This window comes from Neopelma chrysocephalum, unplaced genomic scaffold (assembly GCF_003984885.1).
Source record: "Neopelma chrysocephalum unplaced genomic scaffold, ASM398488v2 Primary Assembly neopelma1_23b, whole genome shotgun sequence".
NCBI lineage: Eukaryota > Metazoa > Chordata > Aves > Passeriformes > Pipridae > Neopelma > Neopelma chrysocephalum.
Genome location: NW_020897692.1, coordinates 13,927,670 through 13,952,179, shown reverse-complemented (window position 1 = coordinate 13,952,179; position 24,510 = coordinate 13,927,670). Strand labels below are relative to the sequence as shown.

The following is a 24,510-nucleotide window of genomic DNA, read 5'->3' as shown; positions in this document are numbered from 1 at the left end:
TTACTGCTGCAAATATTCTTTCACAGATTTTCACTTTGGTCCTGGTATGAAGGTTGGGGAGTTTTTTCTGCTAAAATAGATTTTATCAATTAAGATCAAAGAGCTGTAGAAATCAGAGATGGCAAAAATCTTGTCAGGTCATGTCTTCTATCAATGTAAGAGCATTTTTTACAGTATATTTCTCTAATACGTAATCAAACTTCACTTTCAAGATTAGAGTAAAAGGCTTCCATTGTTTTCCTTAGCGGATTATTGCACAGTTACATAAACTTTCTTTATTCCCAACACGATCTCTGATTTTTTTCAGATTTTTCCGACACCAGTTTTGTTTGTGTGCTTATATCCTTCTACGGTTTCTGAACAAGCTTCTGTGTTTGCTTCTTCCAGAGACAATGTTTAAACAAAGTTGTATCACTCTTTTATCCTTTCCTCTTAAAAGTACTTTTTGCTTCTGTTCTCTGAAATTTCCCAAATTTACAGGCACCATTTGGCTTCTGCCAGTGTAGAGCACCAATGCAGAACTGTCACTGGAGTATTTCAAAAAAGGGTATCACACTCTTGCCTGTTAAATTGAGATGTGACCTTTTTTTTGGAAGATTTATAATTGTGCATGGCTTGCACAATTAAGTTCACTGCCTACCCGCCCCCCTTATTTTTATCAGAATTATGCAAGTTAACTCCCTGCCACTGAATAATTGCACGGGTCTTCAGCTTTTTAGATAGTCCCTCTATTACTTATCCTTGCAGTTCTCCAGCAGCTGGGATTCTTCAGCTTGGAAAACAGATGACTGAGGAGTGAATCATGGTCAGGCTTCGCGAACGAAGATTTGGGAAAGGTCTCTACCTACGTTTGCTACAAGCGCACTGGTGGCTAAAAAGGCCAATACGAGACAGGCACGTCCGGTTGCAAAAGGCACAGCAGAAAGACTCCTTTGGTGGTAAATTCTGCAGGGCACGAATCTTTCTGCGTTGTCTTTTCTCCTCCAGAGTGATCCTGCGTGCTTTCTCAAAAGCATCAGCAGCGTTATAGATGGTCTGTCTTCAGACCTCCCGATTGGAGGCCAGAGTAGACCAGTTATGATGATCAATATGGCCAAGGCTGAGATGTTGCTTCAGGGAGTCCTTGTATCTTCTCTTCGGGGCTCCTCTCTTGCGGCAGCCAGTGGCAAGTTCACCATAGAGCAGGATCTTAGGGAGGCGGTGGTCCTTCATCCTGGAGACGTGTCCTGCCCAACGCAGCTGTGTTCTCAGCAACATGGCCTCAATATTTGTGACTGATACTTGTTCTAGAACAGATGTATTAGTCACATAATCTGACCAGTGGATGTTTAGGATTGTACGGAGGCAGCATTGATGGAAGTGTTCTAGGAGTCCCAGGTGGTGGCGGTAGATGACCCATGATTCAGATCCGTGTAAGAGAGTAGACAGCACTATGGCTCTGTAAACACTGATCTTTGTACTTTTCTTCAAGTGTTTATTTTGCCTAACTCTTTTATGAAGCTTTCTGAAGGCACTGTATGCCTTTGCTAACCTGTTGTCTATCTCTCCGTCAACCTTACCGTCCGAGGAGATGAGGCTACCCAGGTAATTAAACTGCTGGACTGGTTTGAGCACTGATTCATGTCTCTATGTAACCTTTGTTGACCTTACCAAGGCTTTCGATACTGTGAGCAGGAAAGGTCTATGGTAGATTTTGCAATGCTTAGGTTGTCCCCCCAAGTTCCTCAAAATTATCATCTCACTCCATGAGGATCAACACGGCCAAGTCAGGTATGGCAATGCACTTTTTGAGCCCTTTCTAATAACTAATGGTGTGAAACAAGGCTGTGTTCTTGCAACAACTCTATTCACAGTCTTTTTCTGCATGATGCTCCAAAGGGCCACGGCAGACCTCAATGATCAGGACGGTATCTACATTCGATACTGTACTGATGGAAGCCTATTCAACCTAAGGTGACTGAAGGCCCATACTAAGACCTTAAACCACCTTGTCTGGGAGCTGCTTTATGCTGATGACGCTGCCCTTGTGGCCCACACAGAAACAGCTCTGCAGCGCTTAACATCCTGCTTTGCAGACACTGCTGAGCTCTTTGGGCTGGAAGTCAGTTTAAAGAAGACAGAAGTTCTCTATCAATCTGCACCTCGGGAAGTCTTCCATCATCCCCATATCACCATTGGTGAATCAGTGAGGAGTGAATAGGGAATGATTATTCATATCTCCTATAATATAAAAAACAGGAGCATCAAATGAAATGTCAAAGGGATAAACAACATCATTTCCTTTGTCATGTTATACTTATTTAAATTGTGGAATTCAGTACCCTAGCACATTTTAGATGTCAAAATAAGCTCCTCCCAAGGAAATTCCTAAACTACTGAAGACCTAGGGAAAGTATTGTAGTAGAAACTTTATACTTGCCCTGAAACATCATAACAGAACTTGGTCAAATACAAAATACTATATTCTACTAACATTAATACTGAAGTCGATCTCCAGCTGATCCTTGAAAAAAACACCAGCTTCCAGTGTCATTTTTATGTTGGCTAAAATCATTCTCAGTTTTCCAGGTACATAAAGGGAACAGCTTTTTAAAAGAAACATACTGGTGTTACCAGTTCAGCAACTCATTTGATGCATGGAATTTTCACCCCTCACTCCACTCAGCTGCTGCCTTTTGTTAGTTTTAAGTGTAGAATGAGCTAGATGGTTGATTTCTGAAAGCATTTAAGTATGTGTGGAAAACCCCGTTTTTCTCAGACAAAAGAGACATAACAAATAAACTTCGTAAAAGAAAAAAAGTATATATGCAATTTCAAAGTAATTATTTTCATGGCTTAGGCTTGTTAGGTATCATGCAGAAACCAGGAGAACAATTGAATAAAATGTCAACTTCCAGTTGGGACTGCAGGGACACTCTTTTATCCTTATAAGTTTCCCAATGACTTCACGCTTCTAAATATGTTCCCTCTCTCAAAAAATAACACTGCAGTAATTTAAAAGACAATGATGTAGTAGCCAGGAGGACCTGATCATTTACCTAGTAGTGTCAGTGACAATATTGCAAATAACTTTCAGTGTTGCAGGATCATATTCATAACCAGCATCCTTTGGTTTTCAGAAACCTGCAGAACTTCACTGCTGCCATTTGGGTGTGTGGCAATTAAATACTTTTTATGTCTTTGGAGAATAGACTGTGGCAGCACTTGCACTGTATTTCATAGTATGCAGCCATGAAAAAAATGTGAAGCACAACTTTGTGAGTTTAAAATGAATGTTTGTGATTAGATTCTTGTTGAGCCCAAGAAAAATCCTCACTGAGATAAACCTGTGGTTTTTGGTCATAACTGGTGTGAACCAACAGCAAAATTGCAATAGTTGCCTTTCTCTGACAATAGCACAGTTGAATATGTCTTTGTGCCATGTAAACAGTGATAGAGTTTTCTGCCTGCAAAACCTAATAATTCAGTTATGCCAGGAATATTTTCACTGTGGTTAAACAGACTTAAGGCAAAATAAAAATGCTCCAATTTTACAAATCACAGTACCTAGCAATCTACACATTTCTTCCTAATTTTTGTTTTACTTAGGATTCTCAGTCAGATGATTCAATGATATCTGGTTTGTTACTGAACTCTAGCTTAAAAATAGCTTTTTCAAGCATTTTTCAAAGCTACTCCTGTAAACTTCACCTTGTTATCTGCTGTACATGTTTGTTCTTTTGTAGCCACTGAGCCTTTTCAGTTGTAGATGTGCTCTAATTGTACCTTAAGAATAGATCCTTCTTCATCAGAAATACGTAGATTTCTTCAGGTGCTGATTTACTGTGGAATGATGAAGGCCTATGTCAAAGGTACACTTGTACCGTGGCCCTCTTAACATGAATGAAACAAAAGAATTTAGCTGCTTTAATAATTTGGGTATAATGTCCTCATATTTTTTCTTACCTCCGAGACCTTTGTTGTTTCCATGTTTTCATGTTACTTAGTTGGGAAAAGTTGTTTAATTTGTTTTAAAATATTCTCTTTAAAGTGTGCTAGGTTAAATCAAGCCTTCATGATTAAAGATAGCTTCTCCAAAGCTTGTTGTTGTTGGTTGTTTTAATTGTATTACACTGTTCTTTGATACTGCTTCCCAGCCCTTTAGGCATCAGTGTCAACAGTGTTCCAGAGATAGTCTTCATATTATTGCGGATTGGAGCATTAAAATTTTACTGCAAAAGCAGGCAACATGTAACAAAGTAGTATTTAACAAAGTAGTATTATCAAGGGCTCAGAGACCAAACATCTTCTGCTCTCTACAAATGAAAGATTTGTAAAATCATTCCTTTCAGTTTCAGGAAAACCAAACAGCTTACTAAAACCTGGGTTTTTTTTAAACCAAATAAAATCGAAGTGACTTTGATTTGTATCTCACTGAAGACATTAGGTGCAATTTGAAAAAGTTCCTTTACCATTACTTAAGCCAGCCTGCCCTACCACAAAAATTAGGGTTAAATTGTAGCAGTAAGCCTTTTTGGGTTTTTTGGAGTGGTCTCCTTCCTGAAGATGATTTGTTTCCAATCTCATGTTTTTTGCACTCTTTTCAGCTTTTGCAACCTAGCTTCTTCTTTCTACATCTCTTTAATCTATTGCAAGACATTTAATTTCCAGCCTTAGAAGAAAAAAAAGATATTTCTATCCCTTATTTATAGTATTTCTGCTTCTTTTTTATATAATTTGACTTTATAATTGGTTTTGTTTATAATCTAAAAAATTCTGTGCTAAATTATTTGTGATATGTCTGAGCAATCATATTCTGTTGCATTTTATTCAAGTGATTACTTCACTAGTAAATCATTTTTGCTTTATATCAGATGCTTTGAATCAGATTTATCATAAGTTTAAAACAAAATCATTGCTTTCTCCATCCAGATTGTCATTGCAAACAAACAAGCTGAAGCTATGGCAAGTGTAGATGGCTTTGGCTTGATTTTGCTATCATTTATTCCATTAAAATCAATGGAGTTGTACCAATGTACCAAACCTGATGTAGGAAAGGATCGATTTCTGTATACCTATAAAAATCTAAATCATAGACATGTATAGGTAGCTGTGTAAAAAGTATAAATACGATGATAATTTTCAAATACCACAAAAGTATAGAAGTAGATATATTTTATACACCGACAGGTTCAATTGCATGCAAATAACATGCACATCATGCATCCCGGTGAAATGCAGTCTGGTTTATTTCAGGGAAAATAATATGATATTGGTCTAATAAACTATGCAAAGTCACGCATTAATTTTAAATTATCAAGATAAAATCTACATCCTCTTACAGAATACCTAATATATACCTGATAGGAAAACAGGAATGTTATTTAGACTCATTAATATGATTTGGTGAATAGTCCCCTTGTTAATACAACCTCTTTTTTCTTTTTTTTTTTACTGCTTAATAGAGAAGAAAATCACGTTATTCGGACCTTGACTTTGAAGTAAGTTTTACTGAATTATTCCTGATTATTAAAAGCATTTTCCTAAAAGTAAATGTGTTCATTTTAGCAGATTTCAGCCTTCTGACATAGTAGATGTGATAGGGTTTTTCAATTGGTACTGTACAGAACATGATGAACAATTCATTAAAACTACTTTGGTGCAACTTGTTTGCAAAATGTTCTGAGATCAAACTGTCATATTGCAATATTAACCATCATTATTTCAGTTTTTAAATTCTTTGCCTCTTCATTTTCATCTGGGTTTGTTTTGTTGGGTTTTTTTTTCTGTTGCTGGCGCTCTACCTATTGAAAAAGTGTGACACTTCTGTAGAACAGGCTACATCAGGTAGCAGAAGATTGCTTTGTTCAAAAGATTCTTGATAATTTTTTTATCTGTCTTCAATACTAATTTACTGCCATGTGAGTTTCAAATCCAAGTAGTGATTATGAATGTGTCAAATTTTGAATGATAAAGTGCTGAAGGTGTCAAAGCTAATGGATCACATGCTAAATAAAAATCAAGTTCATGTAAGGTTCTTTAGGCTGGATATCCACAATTTCAGACTCTAGACCCTTTTGAGTGAGAAGGTTTAGTTGTGATAGTTAATGACTATTTTGTTCTACCTCAGTCAGTATGATTGTTCTCTCAGAGTTTTGTTTATTTGAGCGGTTTTTTTCTCTGATCCTGCCAGAAGGAATACAACAGTTCGTTTTCAAGGGAACGTTCATAATTTATGGGTTTGGGATTTTTACATAGGTTGTCTGTTCGTGCATAGAAGTAGTTTGATACAATTCATTATGTGTGTCTCCAGAGAAGCTGAACAAATATATTTGCAAGAAACCTACGGATCTTGAGATAAATTTGAAAGCCAACAATCAGTATATATCAACCATAAATTCAAAAATTACCCTGTCTGCATGCACAAACAAAAACAATTTTTACTATTATTTGGGCTCTAAGCACACACGTGTACTTCCAGATTTCAAATTCTAGTTCGTAGAAAAGAAAGAGGCAGAACTAGCCATAGCAGTGGTCATAGGAGACTTGCAAGGAAGAAGGGTTTGCTTTGGTGACCTGCTTTTGCTGAAATACTGATCCTCCATGTTTGATGGTGATTTCTTGGTACTTTAGCATCATGCCTTAATCTCTTAGGTCATTTTGGCCTAGACACTATAGCTACCTTAAGTCCTCATGTAATATCTCAAATAATGCACCAGAGAAAGATTCACACAGGAAATTTTAAGGAAAATAAAATTAAAATATTACCTTAAATATGTTTTAGGATCAATGCATAGAAAGTAAGAAGAAATAATAGCAAAATTCTGATAAGCAAGCAATTCTAAAATTAAATTCAAGCAATATGGTTGGAAGTTTTAAAATTATAGTGATATAAAGAATTTTAAATTTGACTGTTCTTTATTGAAACATAGAAATATCATGCTGTTCACAATCAGAGCATTCTCTGTGAACAGGTACTAAAACATTCTTCCTATCACTCAGGAACATAATCTGACACCAAATAAACACCAACAATGCAGTGTACATTCTACTCTCAAGAGTCAGGCCACCCATTACGTCTTTTCTCTTGACTCACATAGTTTCACAGAATCACAGAATGGGTAAGGTTGGAAGGCACCACAGTGGGTCATCTGGTCCAACCTCCCTGCTCAAGCAGGGTCATCCTAGAGCACACTGCACAGGGTCGTGTCCAGACACTTCTTGGATATCTGCAGTGAAGGAGACTCCACAACCTCTCTGGGCAATCTTGTTCCAGTGCGTGGTCACCCACATAGTAAAGAAGTTCTTCCTCATATTCAGGTGGGACTTCCTGTGTATCAGTTTCTGCCCATTGCCTCTTGTCCTGTTGCTTGGCACCACCAAGAAGAACCTGACTCCATCTTCTTGACACCCTCCCTTCAGATACATACATACAATGATGAGCTCCCCTCTCAGACATCTTTTCTTGAGGCTGAACAGGCCCAGGTCCCTTAGCTTTTCCTTATAAGAGAGATGTTCAAGTCCCTTAATCATCTTTGTTGCCCTCCATTGGACCCACTCCAGGAGCTCCATGTCTCTCCTGAACTGGGCACAGCACTCCAGATTTGCCTCACCAGGGCTTAGTAGAGGGGCAGGATCACCTCCCTCAACCTGCTGGCAATGCTCTTCCTAATGCACCCCAGAATACCATTGGCCTTCTTGGCCACAAGGACACACTGTTGCCTCATGGACAGCTTGCTGTCCACCAGGAGGACCCCCAGGTCCTTCTCCACAGAGCTGCTTTCCAGCAGGTTGGCCCAGCTTGTACTGGTGCCTAGGGTTATTCTTCACTGGGTACAGGACCCTGCATTTGCCTTTGTCGAATTACAGAAGGTTCTTCTCTGCCCATCTCTCCAACCTGTTGAGGTCCTTCTGAAGGGCTGCACAGCACTCTGGGCTATCAGCCACTCCTCCCAGCTTTGTGTCATTGTGTATTTAAAGTGCTTACACCTTTGTCTTGACTTGTTTGCAATATTGTTGCTTCATGGTCTAATACTTTTAGAATTACTATTAAAATGCAGGAAAAGATGTTTGTAGAAAGGAGAGGATGAGGCCTTTGGGAGTGACTGCTAAGGAAGTGAGAGCGGTAACAATACTGTGCCAGTTGCTACTGTGTTTTACAAGTATGGACTCTCACCTCCCTGTTTTATGATTCCTCTGATTATGTCTGTAGGCTTTCCTGTATCCTTGCACTTAGTGTGTCCATCTCTCTAAGGCTAAACAAAATAAAAAAGCTATAAAATGTTCAAAGGGCCACCCAGATTCCTTCACTCAGGAAGACATCCCAATGAAGGGAATTGAGATAGTATGATGCGTCTAAAATGCTGCTATTTGGATACCTCAAAGCAGCTTGACTGCAAAATAGAATAGAGTCTGGAGGTGAGATCAAGCCAGACTGATTGGACATACTACTTAAATGTGTAACACTTTCTCTGCTGTGTCTCTGAGCAGTGCCAGCTGGCATTCTCTGAGACAATGCCCTTCCACAGTTCTGATAATAAATGATAGAATGACATGGATGTGGTTCTGAGGATAAGAGATGCTAAGTATGCAGTATGGACAAGGCTGTGTCAGTTTGGCTCCCTCTGTCCTTTTCCTTTTAACACTCTCCCAGCAATCTCTACACCCTCAACCTCTCACTATATCCATACAAGACAAACACTCAGGCTATGCCCACCTTACTATATTAGGCATTTGAGGGAATATTCCTGGGTGGCAAATTTCCAGCTTCTATATGGATTAATTTTTAGAATGACCTTCACATTATTTTAGTCTGGATGACCTTTGCCTTTCCAAAAAGTTTTTGAGGGTCATTAGGGAACCAGCACCGTCTGGGTGCCATTTACAGTAGACAATTTGATTGTAGAATTCTTACTTGGGAGATTAAGAGAATTTAGAATAATTTAGTATTCATAGAGAACATTCCATGGTAGATGGTGCCAGAGAATAGTCTTGGACATGTTTGACTTAATACTGCAGAGTCATAGTTAAAAAAAAAAAAAAGGCTGTTCTAGTGAGTTCCAATGGAACATTCACCTCAATATAGATAATTTGAAGGAAAATCAAATAAACATGACAAAATCAATTTTTCTCCAAGAGCCACAGATAAAACTCAAAGCCAGCTGCTATGTAATGTGGACAGTCTTAGCTAGACTAAGACTACTCAACACCATAAAATACTTCCTGTCCCTATTATCTCTAATACATGCAGAAATACAGATGTAGTTTTAAGGGCCTTTGCAATGGATTATAAATAAGAAAAGACCTGTGACTGTGTGGGTACTGTTATAGAAAACTTATGTCCCCATTCAAAGGAAAGAGAGAGGGAAAAAGATGACATCCAAACTGGTAGCCCTTATCATATATCTTAAGCTGGTTAGAGGGGAAGGTCTCAAAACTGAGCACCTGTATCTTGTTTTCCCATTTTAGATAGTTTACCATTGCATTCCTAAATTATCCCTTTACATAGGAACAAAAAGACAGACTGTAACAAATGGGGGTTAGTCTGTCCACAGAAAGCATTTCTGCTGCATAATATGCACTCCATTATTAGATTTTGTAAAACGCTGACTAATTTAGTTGAACTTTGAATTTTGCTAAATAAACAGTCAACATGCAACAGCTTTACCACTTTTTTCTCGCTATTACCAAGGATTAGTTTAGACTTATTCATGCGGTCTGGTATTCAAAACATGAGCAAAATTATTGGTCTGGACAATTTGGATCCTTGCTGCTGCTGGCTATGGTAACCCCAGCTAGGTGCCCTCTACCCCCAATCATTTTTTCCCTAAAGATGTACAGGTATCTTTTTCATTAAGTCTCAGCACTAACAGTTAGCTGTCAGATCAAATAAAATTCATTCTAATTATGTTGAACAGAAATACAGATGCTGTAGAAATTCCCAGGAAGACTTTAGAATAGGTGTGCTCTGGCAATCACAAAAACATACGGGAGAGTTAAACACTACTATTGACATGCATTTTAGGATTCAAGATCACAACTACCTTTAAATTCCATGAGAGTGTCTGAGTGCTGTATTTCCCCAGCAACCCCACTCTCTTCTCTCTATCAGCCATTCATTGGATCTACTCTGCTAATAACATTTATGCCAAATAATTCAGAAAAGTGCCTTATTACCCTGATCCCCAGGATTCAAGTCATCTCTGGCTCTAAGGGAGAGCAAGGATACACCAGACAAGTGTGAATACAAGAATGTCTTCTTGTCTTTCCACAGAGCAGTAGGTTCTCACCAGCAATAATGCTAAATTGATAACTAATTGCTGGAGCTGCATTCCTTCAGAATTTTATCTGCCATAGCTATTCATTATAACATTACAACTCACAGAAGTTTAAAATCCTTCTCTTACTAACCTGAAGACATCTCTTGAAGGCAAAGGTAAAAAAAAAATACCTGCAGGGAAAGATCCCTTCCTGTTCCCAAGTTTGGCAACTGATGATACCTATAACATCTTGAAAACACAGCATGCTTCCATTATATGGTTGGGAAGGCATTCCCCCATCTGTTCTTTTCACTTAGCTGCTTCATACAATATTTGAGAGACAATATTTTTACCTGTGACAGAATAGAAAATCTCTAAGGAAAATAAATGACATTGTCATGATAATGATGATGGATGATGATTATTATTATGTTGTTATTTGTTGGCCACAAATCATAGAATCACAGAATACCTTTGGAACAGACATTAGCGATCATCTAGTTCCAACCCCTACCATGGTCAGGGACTCCTCCCACTAGACCAGGTTGCTCAGAGCCCCATCCAACCTGGCCTTGAACACTTCCAGGGGTGGGGCATTTGCAACTTCTCTGGGCAATCTGTTCCAGGGTCTTACCACCCTCATCAAAAAAGATTTCTTCCTATATCTAATCTAAACCTACACTCTTTCAGCTTAAAGCCATCACCATGTGTCCTATCACTACACATTCTTGTAAAAAGTACATCTCCAGCTCTCTTGTAGGCCTCATTAGGTACTGGAAGGCTGCTGTATGGTGTCCCTGAAGCCTTCTCTTCTTCAGGCTGAACAACCCCAGCTCTCTCAGTTTGACTTCATAGTAGAGGTGCTTCAGCCCTCTGATCATCTTTGTCACCCTCCTCTGCAGTTGCTCCAAAAGGTCCATGTCGATCTTATGTTGGGGACCCCAGAGCTGAATACAATACTCCAGGTGGGGTGTCATGAAATATTCATGACAATATTTGTTCTTGAGTTAGAGTTTAGCTAAAACCCTAAATTAAAAAAAAAAAAAAAAAAGAAATAAGGGAGCTGAGTACAGAGTTATGTTTGAAGTTCTTCCCATCTTGATGATAGCCATCCACACTCTGAATCCCTTTCTGTGAGCAGATGCTCATCAGAGTAAGGCATAGTCTCTTCAAAACACACACTCTATCTGACTTGTGAGTGGAGGTAGAAATGTGAAAGGGATGTCAGTTCAGCTTAACCCCCTTTAGGCTATGGGGCACAAGAGTTATGGAACCTGCAGGAAAGACCACAAGAAGATGTGTGTCTGTAGCCTGGTGTCTAACTCAAGTGCTTCTGGCAGAGATGTGGAATTAATGGGCAGATGTGTAGCTGCATCTAAAGAAAGTGTGCTTTCAAAGTGCAGCATTTTCCATCCTGTTCAGGTCTGATGCTATCACAATCATCCAAGTATATAGTGGTCAAGATCTCCAGCTTTGTTTTGATAAAAATTATGTATTTCTAAGATTAATAAAGTAGTGGTTTTCCCATTGCTCATTTCATAGAGAAAAGAGATTAACCCCCTACAAATACTCTGTAGGTTGTTTTCTCATAAAAGAGAAAGACGCATATTAGAGCATATTTCCTAGGAGATAAGATGGTGCTTTCTAACCAGGATTTTGAAAGAAGTCTAGAAAATAAAGTTAAAATTGGAAATTGAAGTTACTGCACCTCACCTTCAGTTCAGATCGTTCTTTATAAGCAGTGGGGAGGGGGTGGCTGTCAGTGGGTAGGAATTATGGAATGGAAGCCAGGAAAACACAAAGCAACTGAAAGATCCATAGGGGCATGTTCATACCAGTCATTCTGCTATTAAGAATAAAATTTAAAGCCTTTTTTTTCTGGCAGACTTCCCAGTGCAAGTGTTTTATTTCTCCTCCCACCTGCTTCTCCTCAAGAATAATGTAATGAACTGAGTAAGACATTTGCATTATTCATATTTGCTATTTAACGACATCTTGGGTACACGATTTGGGAAAAGACATCAGAAAGTAGCATTCTCTATATTCTTAGCCTTCTACTAAAAAGTTTCCAAATGGAGATACTTGTTTCACAGTCATATGCTATTTACTGCTTTTTAGAGCCAGTATTTTAACCCACCAAAACTGTTTTATTCCTATCATCATTTCTGCTTATTTCAGCCAATAATAATCTTTGAGGTAGAATGTTTCCTTTTAAATTCTATGTAAATGAAATTTGCTATATACTCCTATCTACTAAAACAGCAGTATCTTAAAAGAATCCCCAGGAAGTCACTAAAGTGAAACTCCTCTCAAAAATTTAGATCAGCTCTCTCTAGTTAAATTACATTGTGCAAGGAGTTTATTACCAAATCCTACACAAAGTTTTCCCTTATTCAACCCACAACTCATGTTAAGTTAATAGGCATTTGACTGCTTGATGTATCACGTCTCATTTGTGAATAATGCCACCAATTTTCTGTTGTCAGAAATGAAATAAGTTCTCAAGCTACAGTGTGGCTATATTAAGGATAATATGGTTATTACAGCATAGCAGTATAAATGCATGGCCTAAAGAGCAGCCACATTTCATGAAATCTGTAAACACATAATGCAAATGAAAGATAAAGTTAAAATTGGTATTGATAAAGGATTATTGAGGGTCAACTACTGTCACTCTGTTTTAAAAGGTACTAACCTAGGCTTGTCAGGAGTGTTACTTGCTAGAAAGGGTCACACTGAGGTACCACATACATAAGTTTGCAGAGTTTGTCAAGCACCACTCCAGGGAAAGTCAGGCTTGACAATTAGTGGACTTGCACAGAGGCCTGTGTCCTGCACCTCTTCTGTCAGCATTACTGGCTGCTGCCTCAACTGTAACTCAAGTTCAAACAGTTAGTTACAAAAGCTTAAGAAAAGTCAAGCTGAGCCCATCCTCTGTTGGACTGAGGTGAAGTATCCTTAGTCCCTCCTGTCCCTTGTCCATCGAGACCACAGAACCATGAGACTGGTTCAACAGTAAGCAGCCTTCAGCTTTGCTCCAGAGGCTGGTCTGAATCCATAACTGAGCATGAATTTCTTTGAAAACAACTCTGATGATAGAGTTTACAACCTAGACTTGAAAAACAGCTTCACACTCCATGTAGCTGCCCCAGGGAGATTCATGACTGAGGCCTGTGAACTGAGACCTGAGAACTGTGAGGGTTGTTTGGGGTCCCCACCTCTTGCACAGGAGTGCCATGTAATTAGTTTTTGTGGAAGAGTGCCCTATGCATGGGCTAGAGGGAGAATGGTTTCCAATTGCTTTGTCCATAAAATAAGAAAGCAATTGAAAAACTGTGCCTACTTTGCTTAATATGAATGAGTTTCCAACTGCATTTTATAATGATTGGAATGACAAGAAGATGTCTAATTAAAAAGACATAACATTTGGGGATTTTCCATTTTGAGCCAAGTTCTGAGTTCAGCGTCCTCATGAAAATTATTCTGACAGGGACAATTACAAACTGCTGTTGCTTTCCTACAGATATTAAAATATGAGCGTCCATGCTGGAATCAGAAATTCCAGAAAATATTCCTAATGTGCAAGAGAAATGTTCTTCTGAGAAATCGCCATCACTTTCAGAATGCATCTAAGCTAGTGGAAAAACACCAGCTCAATAAATGTGGGGTGAAAACAGTCTCTTGTACACAGGATGAACATTAAACAGAGCAGAGAGAAGGCTCAGTGCAATTCACTTCCATTGGTTGAGTCTATAGGGAAAAGATGGCCCTGCCAAATTCAATTTACTTTATTATGTTGGGAAAAATAATGCTCCTCTAAAAAAAAAAAACAAACAGATTCAATTATAAATATAAGCAATTATGTTCCATTTTGCAGAAGGTCATGCATACAAGAAAGAGGCACATGGAATTGTTTCAAGAGTTAAATCAGAAATTTCAGACTCTGGACAGATTTCGGGATGTACCAAAATCAGGCAGTATGGTAAGTTTTCCTTCTATTGTATTTAAAATATGATGGATCCTGAAGAACAACAATGAAATAAGAGCCCTTTGAATTCAGTATTTTTCCCAAGAAGACCTCACCTTTAGGCAGCCTCAGAAATAAAAACAGAAGATATTTTCAGTAATCTAACCTATGACGAGACTCATTAGGTTTTACAGCTAGACCATAACTAACTCACTGACATCATTATAGATGACAAGTATTTGAACTGTAGGAAACACATTTCAAATCTGCATATGCCTACTGAGTCTAAAGGGCTTTGTATAGACAAATCAGCTCACTGATATAATTTGGCCAATAGGGTTTTTCCTCTGGCTAGGCAAGGAGATATTAAATTAGTTACTACGAACAAGTCTAGCTAGATTTACCTATACGTGAGAAGGTCTGGAAAGCACACGGGATCTCTGTAATGCCATGTCTTTTCCATAATAGGTTTATAAATATTTACCATGGGAAAAGCAAAAATTAAATCATCCTGAGTTGAGGCTGCTATCGTCATAATTCAAATTTATACACACACACTCGTACACACATGCATTACACCCTGACTGCATCTGATAATGAGAGCAAGTACATAGTTGATTTCACCTAATTAAAACAGCTAATTTAGTCTGACGTATTTGTTAGCAGTAATATTTTGATTAGTAATAATTTTTATATAATTTTATAATGTGAAAATTGTATATTCAATGGAACTAAGCTAGAATCATTGTATTCTATAACTTTTTCAGAAGAGCTGCTCTCAGACATGAAGAAGAGGTATTAAGCAGATGTGAGGCCAATGGATTTACATCATTTACATCATCTTAATCCAGCAGAAATTTAGCCCTGATTCTTTGATGAACCTTTAGCTGTGATATGTGTTATTTTGTATCAAGTTCTCGCTCACTTCTCCTTCTGAGATTTGTTGACATGTACAGTTTTCATTTGTCTCCCTACTTGAGATTTGCTGTTCATATAAAGCTGGAATTAATTCAAAATCTCAAAGGGAATCTCAGTGGAAGAATTGTGTTTACTCTGTTTCGCATCAGCGCTGTGTTTTTGAAAGATCTGCCAAAAAAAGCTGCCTAGAGGAATGGTCTATCTGTGAGACAGTCAGAGAGTGATCCAGGTACCTAAATATAGGCATCTCAGACTATTTTAGACAGTCTCAGAGGTCTTAGTTTACCACGTGGTACAGGCAGTGATGACAGAAGACTCAAAGGAGACCTGCACCTCTCATGAAAGATTGGTGGAGATCAAAAAGAAAGTCCAAAGGCAACTAAAACGGTGCAAAAACGTTAGGTTTTGGCAACTGAATCCCACCCATCATGTTACAGCAGAAATCACTAATTAAATTGGTCATAGTCTATAATGTCTTTTACCCTATAAAACTTAGCATGCAAAAAAAAAAAAAATCCAAAACCAGCAAGGTGGCTCTCACAGCATTTTCAAGGCTTCTGTGTTTCTGTCATGCACCTGCCACAATTTAAAATCCAGCTGGCAATCTCTCTTTCAAACCACTCCATATTTCAGCCAGCAAACTATCCTCTAATACCTCCCCTTCTTCCATTCTTCTACACAACCACTATTAGAAAGATGGCTATTGGGACTGGATCATTCGGCCATTCCTCACTACATTGGTTCTTGTGAAAGAAAGGGCTTAGCTGGCAGCTCGGGTGAGGAGCCTGCCAAAGTGTTGATTGTTCACAGAGAAAGAGTTGCAGTGGTGCTGAACACCCACCAGCCTGGCTCCCTGCAAAGCCATTTCCTCTCTCTGGCTTCTGTGTCTCATGAAAGCAAACAGCCTTATACATGGAAACCACGTTATTTCATCCTTGGTTTTAATTCTTCTTTCTTTGGTCTTCAGGAGAACTCAGGACCGAGCAAAGCTCCGTGGGACAGTTTCAAAACCACAGGCGACTACCAACACTATACAACGATAAACGTATTAGACACAGAGGCAAAAGATGCTTTAGAACTCAGACCAGCAGAGTGGGAGAAATGTCTGAACTTGCCCTTAGACGTGCAAGAAGGTGACTTTCAAACAGAAGTTTAACAAAAACAAACTGAACAAAACAGAAACAAAACAAAAATAATTCGTTGCACTGACAATAAAGAGACTTTGGGAATCCTGACAATCCTGACGCTCCTGTCTGAACATTGCGACTCCTTTATGCCAGGCTCTTCCTGTGCCAAATGTCAGTGGTTTTTTTCGTACAGTATATTCCCACTAGTGCAGCTAGTGGAGAACCAGGTGTACAATTCTTACCATCGTGTGTTGTAAGTACCCGTGGAATGGATTTGTAAGGTAATCTTTATAGATAAACCTCAAGCAACGATTCATGTTGTAACAGCTTCATTTGGTTTAGTTTTCAAAAAACTTCACCATGAAGCACAATGTATATATTTATGCAGTTTTTAAAGTTTATAACAGTCTGTTTGGCCATTACTACACTTTTTACTTTATAATATAAAAGCAAAGTTTTTGTCATTAAATGAATGTCTGTTGAGCTACATTCTTCATTGCTTTAAATGCAATAAAGTAATAATCTCACTTTTATATGAATAATATATTTCACATCTTTATTATTGCAGTTTTCTCTGGAAAGCTCAGAGTAGCTTTCTCTGCTGCAGCTGTGTATAAAATATTTAAAATGTTGTATGGTGTAAATAAACCTTTGTCTACATATCAGTTTCCTAGTGCATTTTATTCCATATTGGTTTATCTTAAATTTGAATATTTATAAAGTTTTCTTTAAAGACACACATATTTAATATGTATTTGCAGTTTTAATAGTATGTTGTATGTAGCTTCTACAAGGAGTTTCTAAATCATATTAGGAGGTTTGCATAGCCATTCTGCATTTTCTTAGGTATTCTTTTGTGACAATGTACCATATAAATTGGACTTGTCAGAGTACTACTACAATTGTTCTGTTTTATAAGAATTTTTGTCGAGTAGCAGAAAGACAAATAATGGAAAATAACTTTCAATACACAGCACCCAAAGAAAATGTTGACTTAGAATCATTACATCTCGTGCATGGTCTTGTTGCTGTATAACAAGAAAGACATTCAAGATAAAAAATTTGTAAGTATTTTAGACAAAAAAAAAAACAAAAACAAAAACAAAACCAAAAAAACCCTGAGTGTGTTTCATTATAAATCCAGAGCAGATCATGATTTGTTTTGAAAATGCAGTTAAACAATTAGGAATAGGAAGATTACATCTCCTTTTCCATGCTTAGAACCAAAAGCAGATCTTCAAAAATCACTCATCTATGGTATAGCCATGGGGGACATGGATGGGAGGATATCTCAAATCTTCAGATGCCATATTTCTAGAAAAAGGTTTCAAAAACTATTTTGGTTTCTGCTGTACAAAATTGAATATGCTGCAGCCTACTAGCTGGAGAGCTCTTACAGAGGAAGAAAACATGACCACCAATCTGCTTAGGAAGGAAAAAGACTAGAATAGAGGCTTGTCAGGGAGCACTTAACCCAGAACACTGGTAGAAGAAGAGCAGCATCCATCTGTTCAGAGAAAAGTACTTAGGATCAACCATAGGACCAACTTACAGAAAAGTGTTTCAGTCTGTAGTTCCTTTCTCCAGGTCATAATAAGTTATTTAAGCCACAAAACAGAGCCTGAATTTGCCTGCTTCAAGTGAGCATCTCATGCAGAGTGCAGACTAATCTAATGCTTCAGGGTCTAAATCTTTAAACAAATAAAAAATAACTAGCTACTAACCTGGTATCAACTGCATTAACTGGCTTAGGGGCCTAGAAGTTATAGAAGTTAGATGATGTGGTACTATTGAGGGCACTCTTATAAGTAAGGATGACACTAAATTGGGCAGGAGTGTTGATCTGCTGGAGGCAGGAAGGATCTGCAGAGGGATCTGGGCAGACTGGATCAATGGGCCAAGGCCACTATTATGAGGTTCAATAAGGCCAAGTACGGGATCCTGCACTTGGGTCACAACAACCGCATGCAGCACTACAGGTTGGTGGCAGAGTGGCTGGAAAGATGCCTGGTGGAAAAGGACCTGGGGGTGCTGGTCGACCAGCAGCTGAACAAGAGCCAGCAGTGTGTCCAGGTGGCCAAGAAGGCCAATGGCATCTTGGCCTGTATCACAAATAGTGTGGCCAGCAGGACCAGGGAAGTGATTGTCCCCCTGCACTCAGAACTGTTGAGACTTCACCTCAAGTCTTGTGTCCAGTTCTCGGCCTCTCACTTCAAAAAGACATTGAGGTGTTGGAGCGTGTCCAGAGAAGGGCAATGAAACTGGTGAGGTGACTAGAGAGTAAGTCATATGAGGAATGGCTGAGTGAGCTTGGGTTGTTTATCCTGGAGAAAAGGAGGCTCAGGGGAGACCTTATTGATTTCTACAACTACCTGAAAGGAGGTTGTAGTCAGGTGAGGCTCAGCCTCTTCCCCCAGGCAAATAGCAACAGAAAAGAGGAAACAGCATCCAGATGCACCACAGGAGGTTCCGGCTGGACATCAGGAAGAATTTCTTCACTGAAAGTGTGGTTAAGTATTGGAACAGGCTGCCCAGGGAAGCAGTGGACTTCTCATCCCTGGAGGTGTTCAAGAAATGACTTAACGTAGCATTTAGTGCTATGGGCTAGAAGGTGGTGTTAAGTCAAAGGTTGGACTTGATGATCTCAGAGGTCTTTTCCAACCTAAATGATTCTATGATTCCCTAATGCAATACATCAATCAAACAGAGCTGGCCCTTTTTCAAGAAGCTGGTGCAGAAGGAGGCAGATGGCAAGGCTGACTATGCAGCCTACTAACTTCTCAGATCAGATAATGCACCAAAAACCTCTCACTCTTGTTTTACATCAAGTTCTAATCTAAAAGTTAGATATTTTGCCTTTAGATAAAGATACAACAGAAACTGCACATCTTTTAATGATTTCACTCAGTATGGTAGCAAGTCTCAATGAGAGCATATTTTACAAAATTTCTAATTTTTTAGACCAAATCAGGAAGCTTAGGCCCCTGAATCCACATGTAAGCCTTACTATCCCCCTTGACTGGTCTAAACATAATACAAATCTAGAACACCTTGGTATTTCAATAACTGTAGTGCAGAAATGCTTTACATCACCTGTTTAATTACGGTCTAGTTAACTGCAGAAAGCTTAGGGTAGGCTACGAACTTATGCAGGAAACATGATAAAATCAGTTTACACTCAATATGCAGCTGAGCCAGTTGTGCTGTCATTAATAACCCAGTGGATTCAAGTTTAGCATTAGCCTGGGTGTTTATGTATCACATGGCAGTCACAGATGTGTTTTCAGTGTATGAGCAGTAACATTCAGTGCCCCTTTATTTAGAGCTTATGCTGCCCTGACCAGAAAATGGTAGAGGTTTTCAGTTTCTTACATACTTCATATTTAGAAATTAAAAGCATGCTGAAAGCCAGTACATATCTGTATATGCTAGGAAATGAGAGACTGGAGAACAGCGTTGTGGAAAGGGACCTGCAAGTACTGGTTGATGGCAAGTTGAATATGAGTCAGCAGCGCCCTGGCAGCCAGGAGGGCCAACTGTGTCCTGGGGGCCATCAGGCAAAGCATCACCAGCCAGTCGAGGGAAGGGATTGTCCCGCTCTGCTCTGCACTGCTGCGGCCTCACCTTGTATATTGTGTGCGGTTTTGGGCACTGCAACATAAGAACCATATTAAGCCATTAGAGAGCATCCAAAGGAGGCCAGCAAGGATGATGAAGGGTCAGGAGGGGAAAGCGTATGAGGAGCAGCTGAGATCACTTGGCCTGTTCAGCCTGGAGAAGAGGAGACTGAGGGGAGACCTCATTGCGGTCTTTGACATCCTCACAAGGATGTGGCAAGTGGAGGGGCAGGTGCCAATCTCTTAACTCTGATGACCAGTGACAGGACTGGAGGAAATGGCATGAAGCTGAGTCAGGACAGGTTTAGGTTGGATATCAGGAAAAGGTTTTTCACCTAGATGGTGGTTGAGCACTAGAACAGGCTTCCCAGGGAAGTGGTCACAGCACCAATCCTGTCTGAATTCAAGAAGCATTTGGACAATGCTAACAGGCACATGGTGTGATTCTTGGGGTATCCTGCAAAAGGCCAGGAGCTGGACTTGATGATCCTGATAGGTCCCTTCCAACTTAGCATATTCTATGATTCTATGATTTGCCTTCTGATTTGATTGCTTCCTATTAAAACAGAGTTTGTTTTCAATGAGCAAGATGCCACACATACTTACAGTTTCTGCCACACATACTTACAGTTTCTGAAATGATGCACGTCAGACTGAGCCTACCAGGAAAGTACAAACTTGTATGTACTGGCTTTAATGTTGTTAGAGCACTGAGCAGATGTTTGACATTATAGGCAAATAAAAATTGAGACAGGACTCCCTAAATTATACTAGACAGAGACACAACAGGGGGCCCTGCATCTGCCTGCCAGGGCTGGCCAGTGCCACTCAGCATGCCCTGAGTTACCTCAGCTGGACTGCAGCTGCAACTACAGAGAGGTTCAGGTGTTTGAGGGTTGCTCAGGTGTTTGAGCTAGCCAGTTTTGCTGCAGCTGGCACTAGAGCATACTGAGGCAGTTGAGCTCAGCAGAGTTTACCAAGAAGCAACTCAAAATACATATTCCCTAGACATACATGGAAAAGGGAAAAACTTTTTGTTGTGAAAGACCTCATTTTCTCAACAGTTGCAATACATTTAACAATCCATATGTGATTCCTCTGTCTTCCTATTACATACATATTCAGGGAAAGATTTTTTCTGGCGAGTCAATGCTAAACAAAATATGGCCTGGATTTTTCAGTATAGGGAAGCAGCGCATACAGGAAATCTAGCTGAGCAGCCATAGATCACTCAGACAGCAGTTCAAGATGTCCATGATTTCAGATCCAAGCTGTGTAAAGAGGTTTAGTGTTGCTAGCAAAATCATTTGCAACATGGACCTTTGCCAAAGCGATGTTATTTAATCCAGAATCTTGGAGGTGAATTATGAATTAGTCATTATTAAACTTCAGCTCCTACTCTGGAATATGTCTTGGAAAGAAGAAGGAAAGAGAGTGTAAGTGGTGCTATAAGGGATGAGAGGTAGGATAGAAGTGCTGCCATTCTGATGCACTTTTGGAGTGCCATGGGCTTAATGTTGGCATATATATGATGCTAATGACTCTTTACGATGAAGATTTAGGACAAGGGTCTTTTCCATTCAATTAACTACTGAGTCTTAATTTCTTCGCAATCATGAATCAGTGCTCTTGGAAATGTTGTCCTAGCACTCCTCCTGTGAGATCCTAATTTGCTTCCCTGATGATAAGACATAAATCACCTCATATTGTTTTACACAGGATTAAAGTGGGGTAATTTCTTTTAAAAACAAACAAACAAACAAACCAAAACAATCAAACAAAAAACCTCCAAGCCCCAAGCTGTATTAGGTGAAATGTTCTCATGCTTTGGCTTGTCCCTGTTTCTCATAGTTGCTAGGCACTGCTGTACTTAGAGACCAGATTTAACAAAATGTCTGCTTCCCACTTAGAAGCAGGCATCCATCATAGCATCAGCAGTGTTCTTTCCATCAGGTTATACAAGGGGATATGGAAATCTGTGTTAGCAATCAGCAGATGGAGACATTGTGTATTGATAGTAGACTTTCAGTTCCTCATGTTCGAGGCTGTGCTGCATCTCTGGATAAACCACAAGAAGCAGTTTGTATGAGCAAACTTTATTTCCCTCTCTCAAAAAAGTGATTCATTTCTAGCCAGGTCTTAACCAGTGCAATGCTATAATCTTTTCTACTTACTTTCTAGAAACATCTTTCTTTGCACGGAAAGCAAAAGAGGCCTCACTAAGAAAAATTCAGTTGCTGATAAGATAGGCATAACTACTTAGCCTAGCACTCCCACTGAAATGTTCCGTCCATTAATTACAATTGTAAGATAAAGTAAGAGCCATTTATCCGCTTTTGCCGCAATTGCCTCTTAGGGTGCATTGGACCATCTTGTGCCACTGAGTTACACAAATTAACTATGCTACAGTACTGCTCCTCTTGTTTGTTCTGCACTAGTTTCATTTTATATCTAATTATTTCTTATGAGGAGAAGTATTAACCAATTGAACTTCCTCTCTTGACTATACAGGTTTCTACTATAGGTTCCACAGTCACCTCTTTTTTCAGGTTTATAACCCACGCTCTGTTCCTACATAGAAATCCTTCCCTGATTTCTACCGTCCTTGTCTCCTTTACAGCTTTTCCAGGTCTGCTAAAGTTCTTAAATAATTTTCAGTAAATCCTGAACTGAGTGGAACTACAGTATTCTGTTTTTTCCATGTAGAAACAGGAAAAAATCAACCAGGAAGCTTCTAAAATTCCTTTTCATTCAGTAGGAAAAAAGAAAAGGAAAAAAAACCCCTCAAAAATAGTTTAACTTTCACTTTTTAATCTAACTATTTAATGGAAAACACATGACCGAAACCACTTTGAGCAAGAAATAGGCACCAGCAGCTTCTCTTAAATAATTGTCTCAACAAGTGGACTTCAATAATAATTCTTTTTTCTTCTGCTCCTTCTCTTTGGTGCTGTGAATGCAAACTTTCTTTTGTAAATAGCACTGCTGGAGCAAGACTGGCAGAGAGCTCTCTACAGCCCATTGACTGGGGTTTACTGTCACAAGATGAGTGAGAACTATGTGAATACTTTCAGATAGAATAGTAGTTGTTTGCCACATCCTGAAAGCGTGCTGAATTCTGAACTTTTTTTCCAGTTTTTGCAACCCTCCTTCCTCCAGCTGTGTTTTCAGAGTGATGTCCATCACTTCCTGATTCTCTTCTTTAAAACACAGAATGGGCACCTGTGACAGGAAAGGGCTTGGGAGCCACTGCTCATGGCTGCTCATCCCTGTGGCTAAGAGTTAAGCACCTCAAGAGAGGTGGGATTTAAGAAACAGCTCTAGTCTCAGTGGTTTTTTTTCTTGTTGATTAGCTCGGGCAGCTATTGGGAAGTCTAGCTGGAGATGTCTACTTTGTATGCATTGTATAAGCAGATAATGTGCCTTGTTCAAATATGGAGCCAAGCTTAGGAAGCAGGCACCTAAATCTTACATAATACAATCCCCATCCATCCATCCATCCATCCCATGGCTAGGCTTCACGAACGAAGATTTGGGAAGGGCTCTACCCACGTTTGTTACAAGCGCGTTGGTGGCTAAAAAGGCCAATACAAGATAGGCATGTCCAGTTGCAAAAGGCACAGCAGAAAGACTCCTTAGATGGTATATTCTGCAAGGCTCGATTCTTTCTGCGTTGTCTTTTCTCCTCAAGGGTGATCCTGCGTGCTTTCTCAAAAGCATCAGCAGCATTATAGATGGTCTGTCTCCAGACCTCCCGATTGGAGGCCAGAGTAGACCAGTTATGGTGGTCAATATGGCCAAGGCTGAGATGTTGTTTCAGGGAGTCCTTGTATCTTTTCTTCGGGGCTCCTCTCATGCGGCAGCCAGTGGCAAGTTCACCATAGAGCAGGATCTTAGGGAGGCGGTGGTCCTTCATCCTGGAGACGTGCCCTGCCCAACGCAGCTGTGTTCTCAGCAACATGGCCTCAATACTTGTGACTGCTGCTTGTTCAAGAACAGATGTATTGGTCACATAATCTGACCAGTGGATGTTTAGGATTGTACGGAGACAGCGTTGATGGAAGCATTCTAGGAGACGCAGGTGGTGGCAGTAGATGACCCATGATTCAGATCCGTGTAAGAGAGTAGACAGCACTATGGCTCTGTAAACACTGATCTTTGTACTTTTCTTCAGATGTTTATTTCGCCAAACTCTTTTATGAAGCTTTCCGAAGGCACTATATGCCTTTGCTAATCTGTTGTTTATCTCCCCGTCAATCTTACCATCCGAGGAGATGAGGCTGCCTACATAATACAATACTGACCATCAAAAAATCTAAGTCCTTTTGTGGGTCAAATCCTTAGGAATTGAAACAATTTTAAAAATCTGGTCCTCGGAATCCAATCATAAGAACAGCAACAAGCTAGTGCTTTTTCCCCCCATTATCAGTTCAGTGATTTATTGTATTATGACCCTAGGCTGTTGACTCAGGAAATTACAAGAGGTGATGCCTGATGGACCTCGCAGGATAAGAAAAGAAACTGGAATTGATTAGTATGTATGTTCCATTTCTTATTCGGTGTCTCCTTGGACCTAACTTCTTTATTTCCTGTTCTTCCCAGGAACTATGTGTTAGAAAAAGGTTTTCAGAGCTGGTTTTAGT

General features: G+C 39.5%; 1 protein-coding gene across 9 annotated transcripts in view; it reads left to right on the top strand.

The window, feature by feature from the left end:
* ADGRB3 (adhesion G protein-coupled receptor B3) overlaps positions 1-16,910 on the top strand; it is a 478,342-nt gene extending 461,432 nt beyond the window's left edge. For 6 of the 9 annotated variants that reach the window (XM_027698043.1, XM_027698023.1, XM_027698059.1 and 3 more), the window contains 3 exons: positions 5,445-5,480; positions 14,116-14,220; positions 16,091-16,294. In XM_027698043.1, the coding sequence (XP_027553844.1) occupies positions 5,445-5,480; positions 14,116-14,220; positions 16,091-16,279 (330 nt within the window). In that variant the 3' untranslated portion in view covers positions 16,280-16,294. Of the gene's footprint in view, positions 1-5,444; positions 5,481-14,115; positions 14,221-16,090 lie in introns of all 9 variants that reach the window. The other 3 variants (XM_027698015.1, XM_027698070.1, XM_027698080.1) reach the window with 3 other exon arrangements.
* Positions 16,911-24,510: the final 7,600 nt, after the last annotated feature.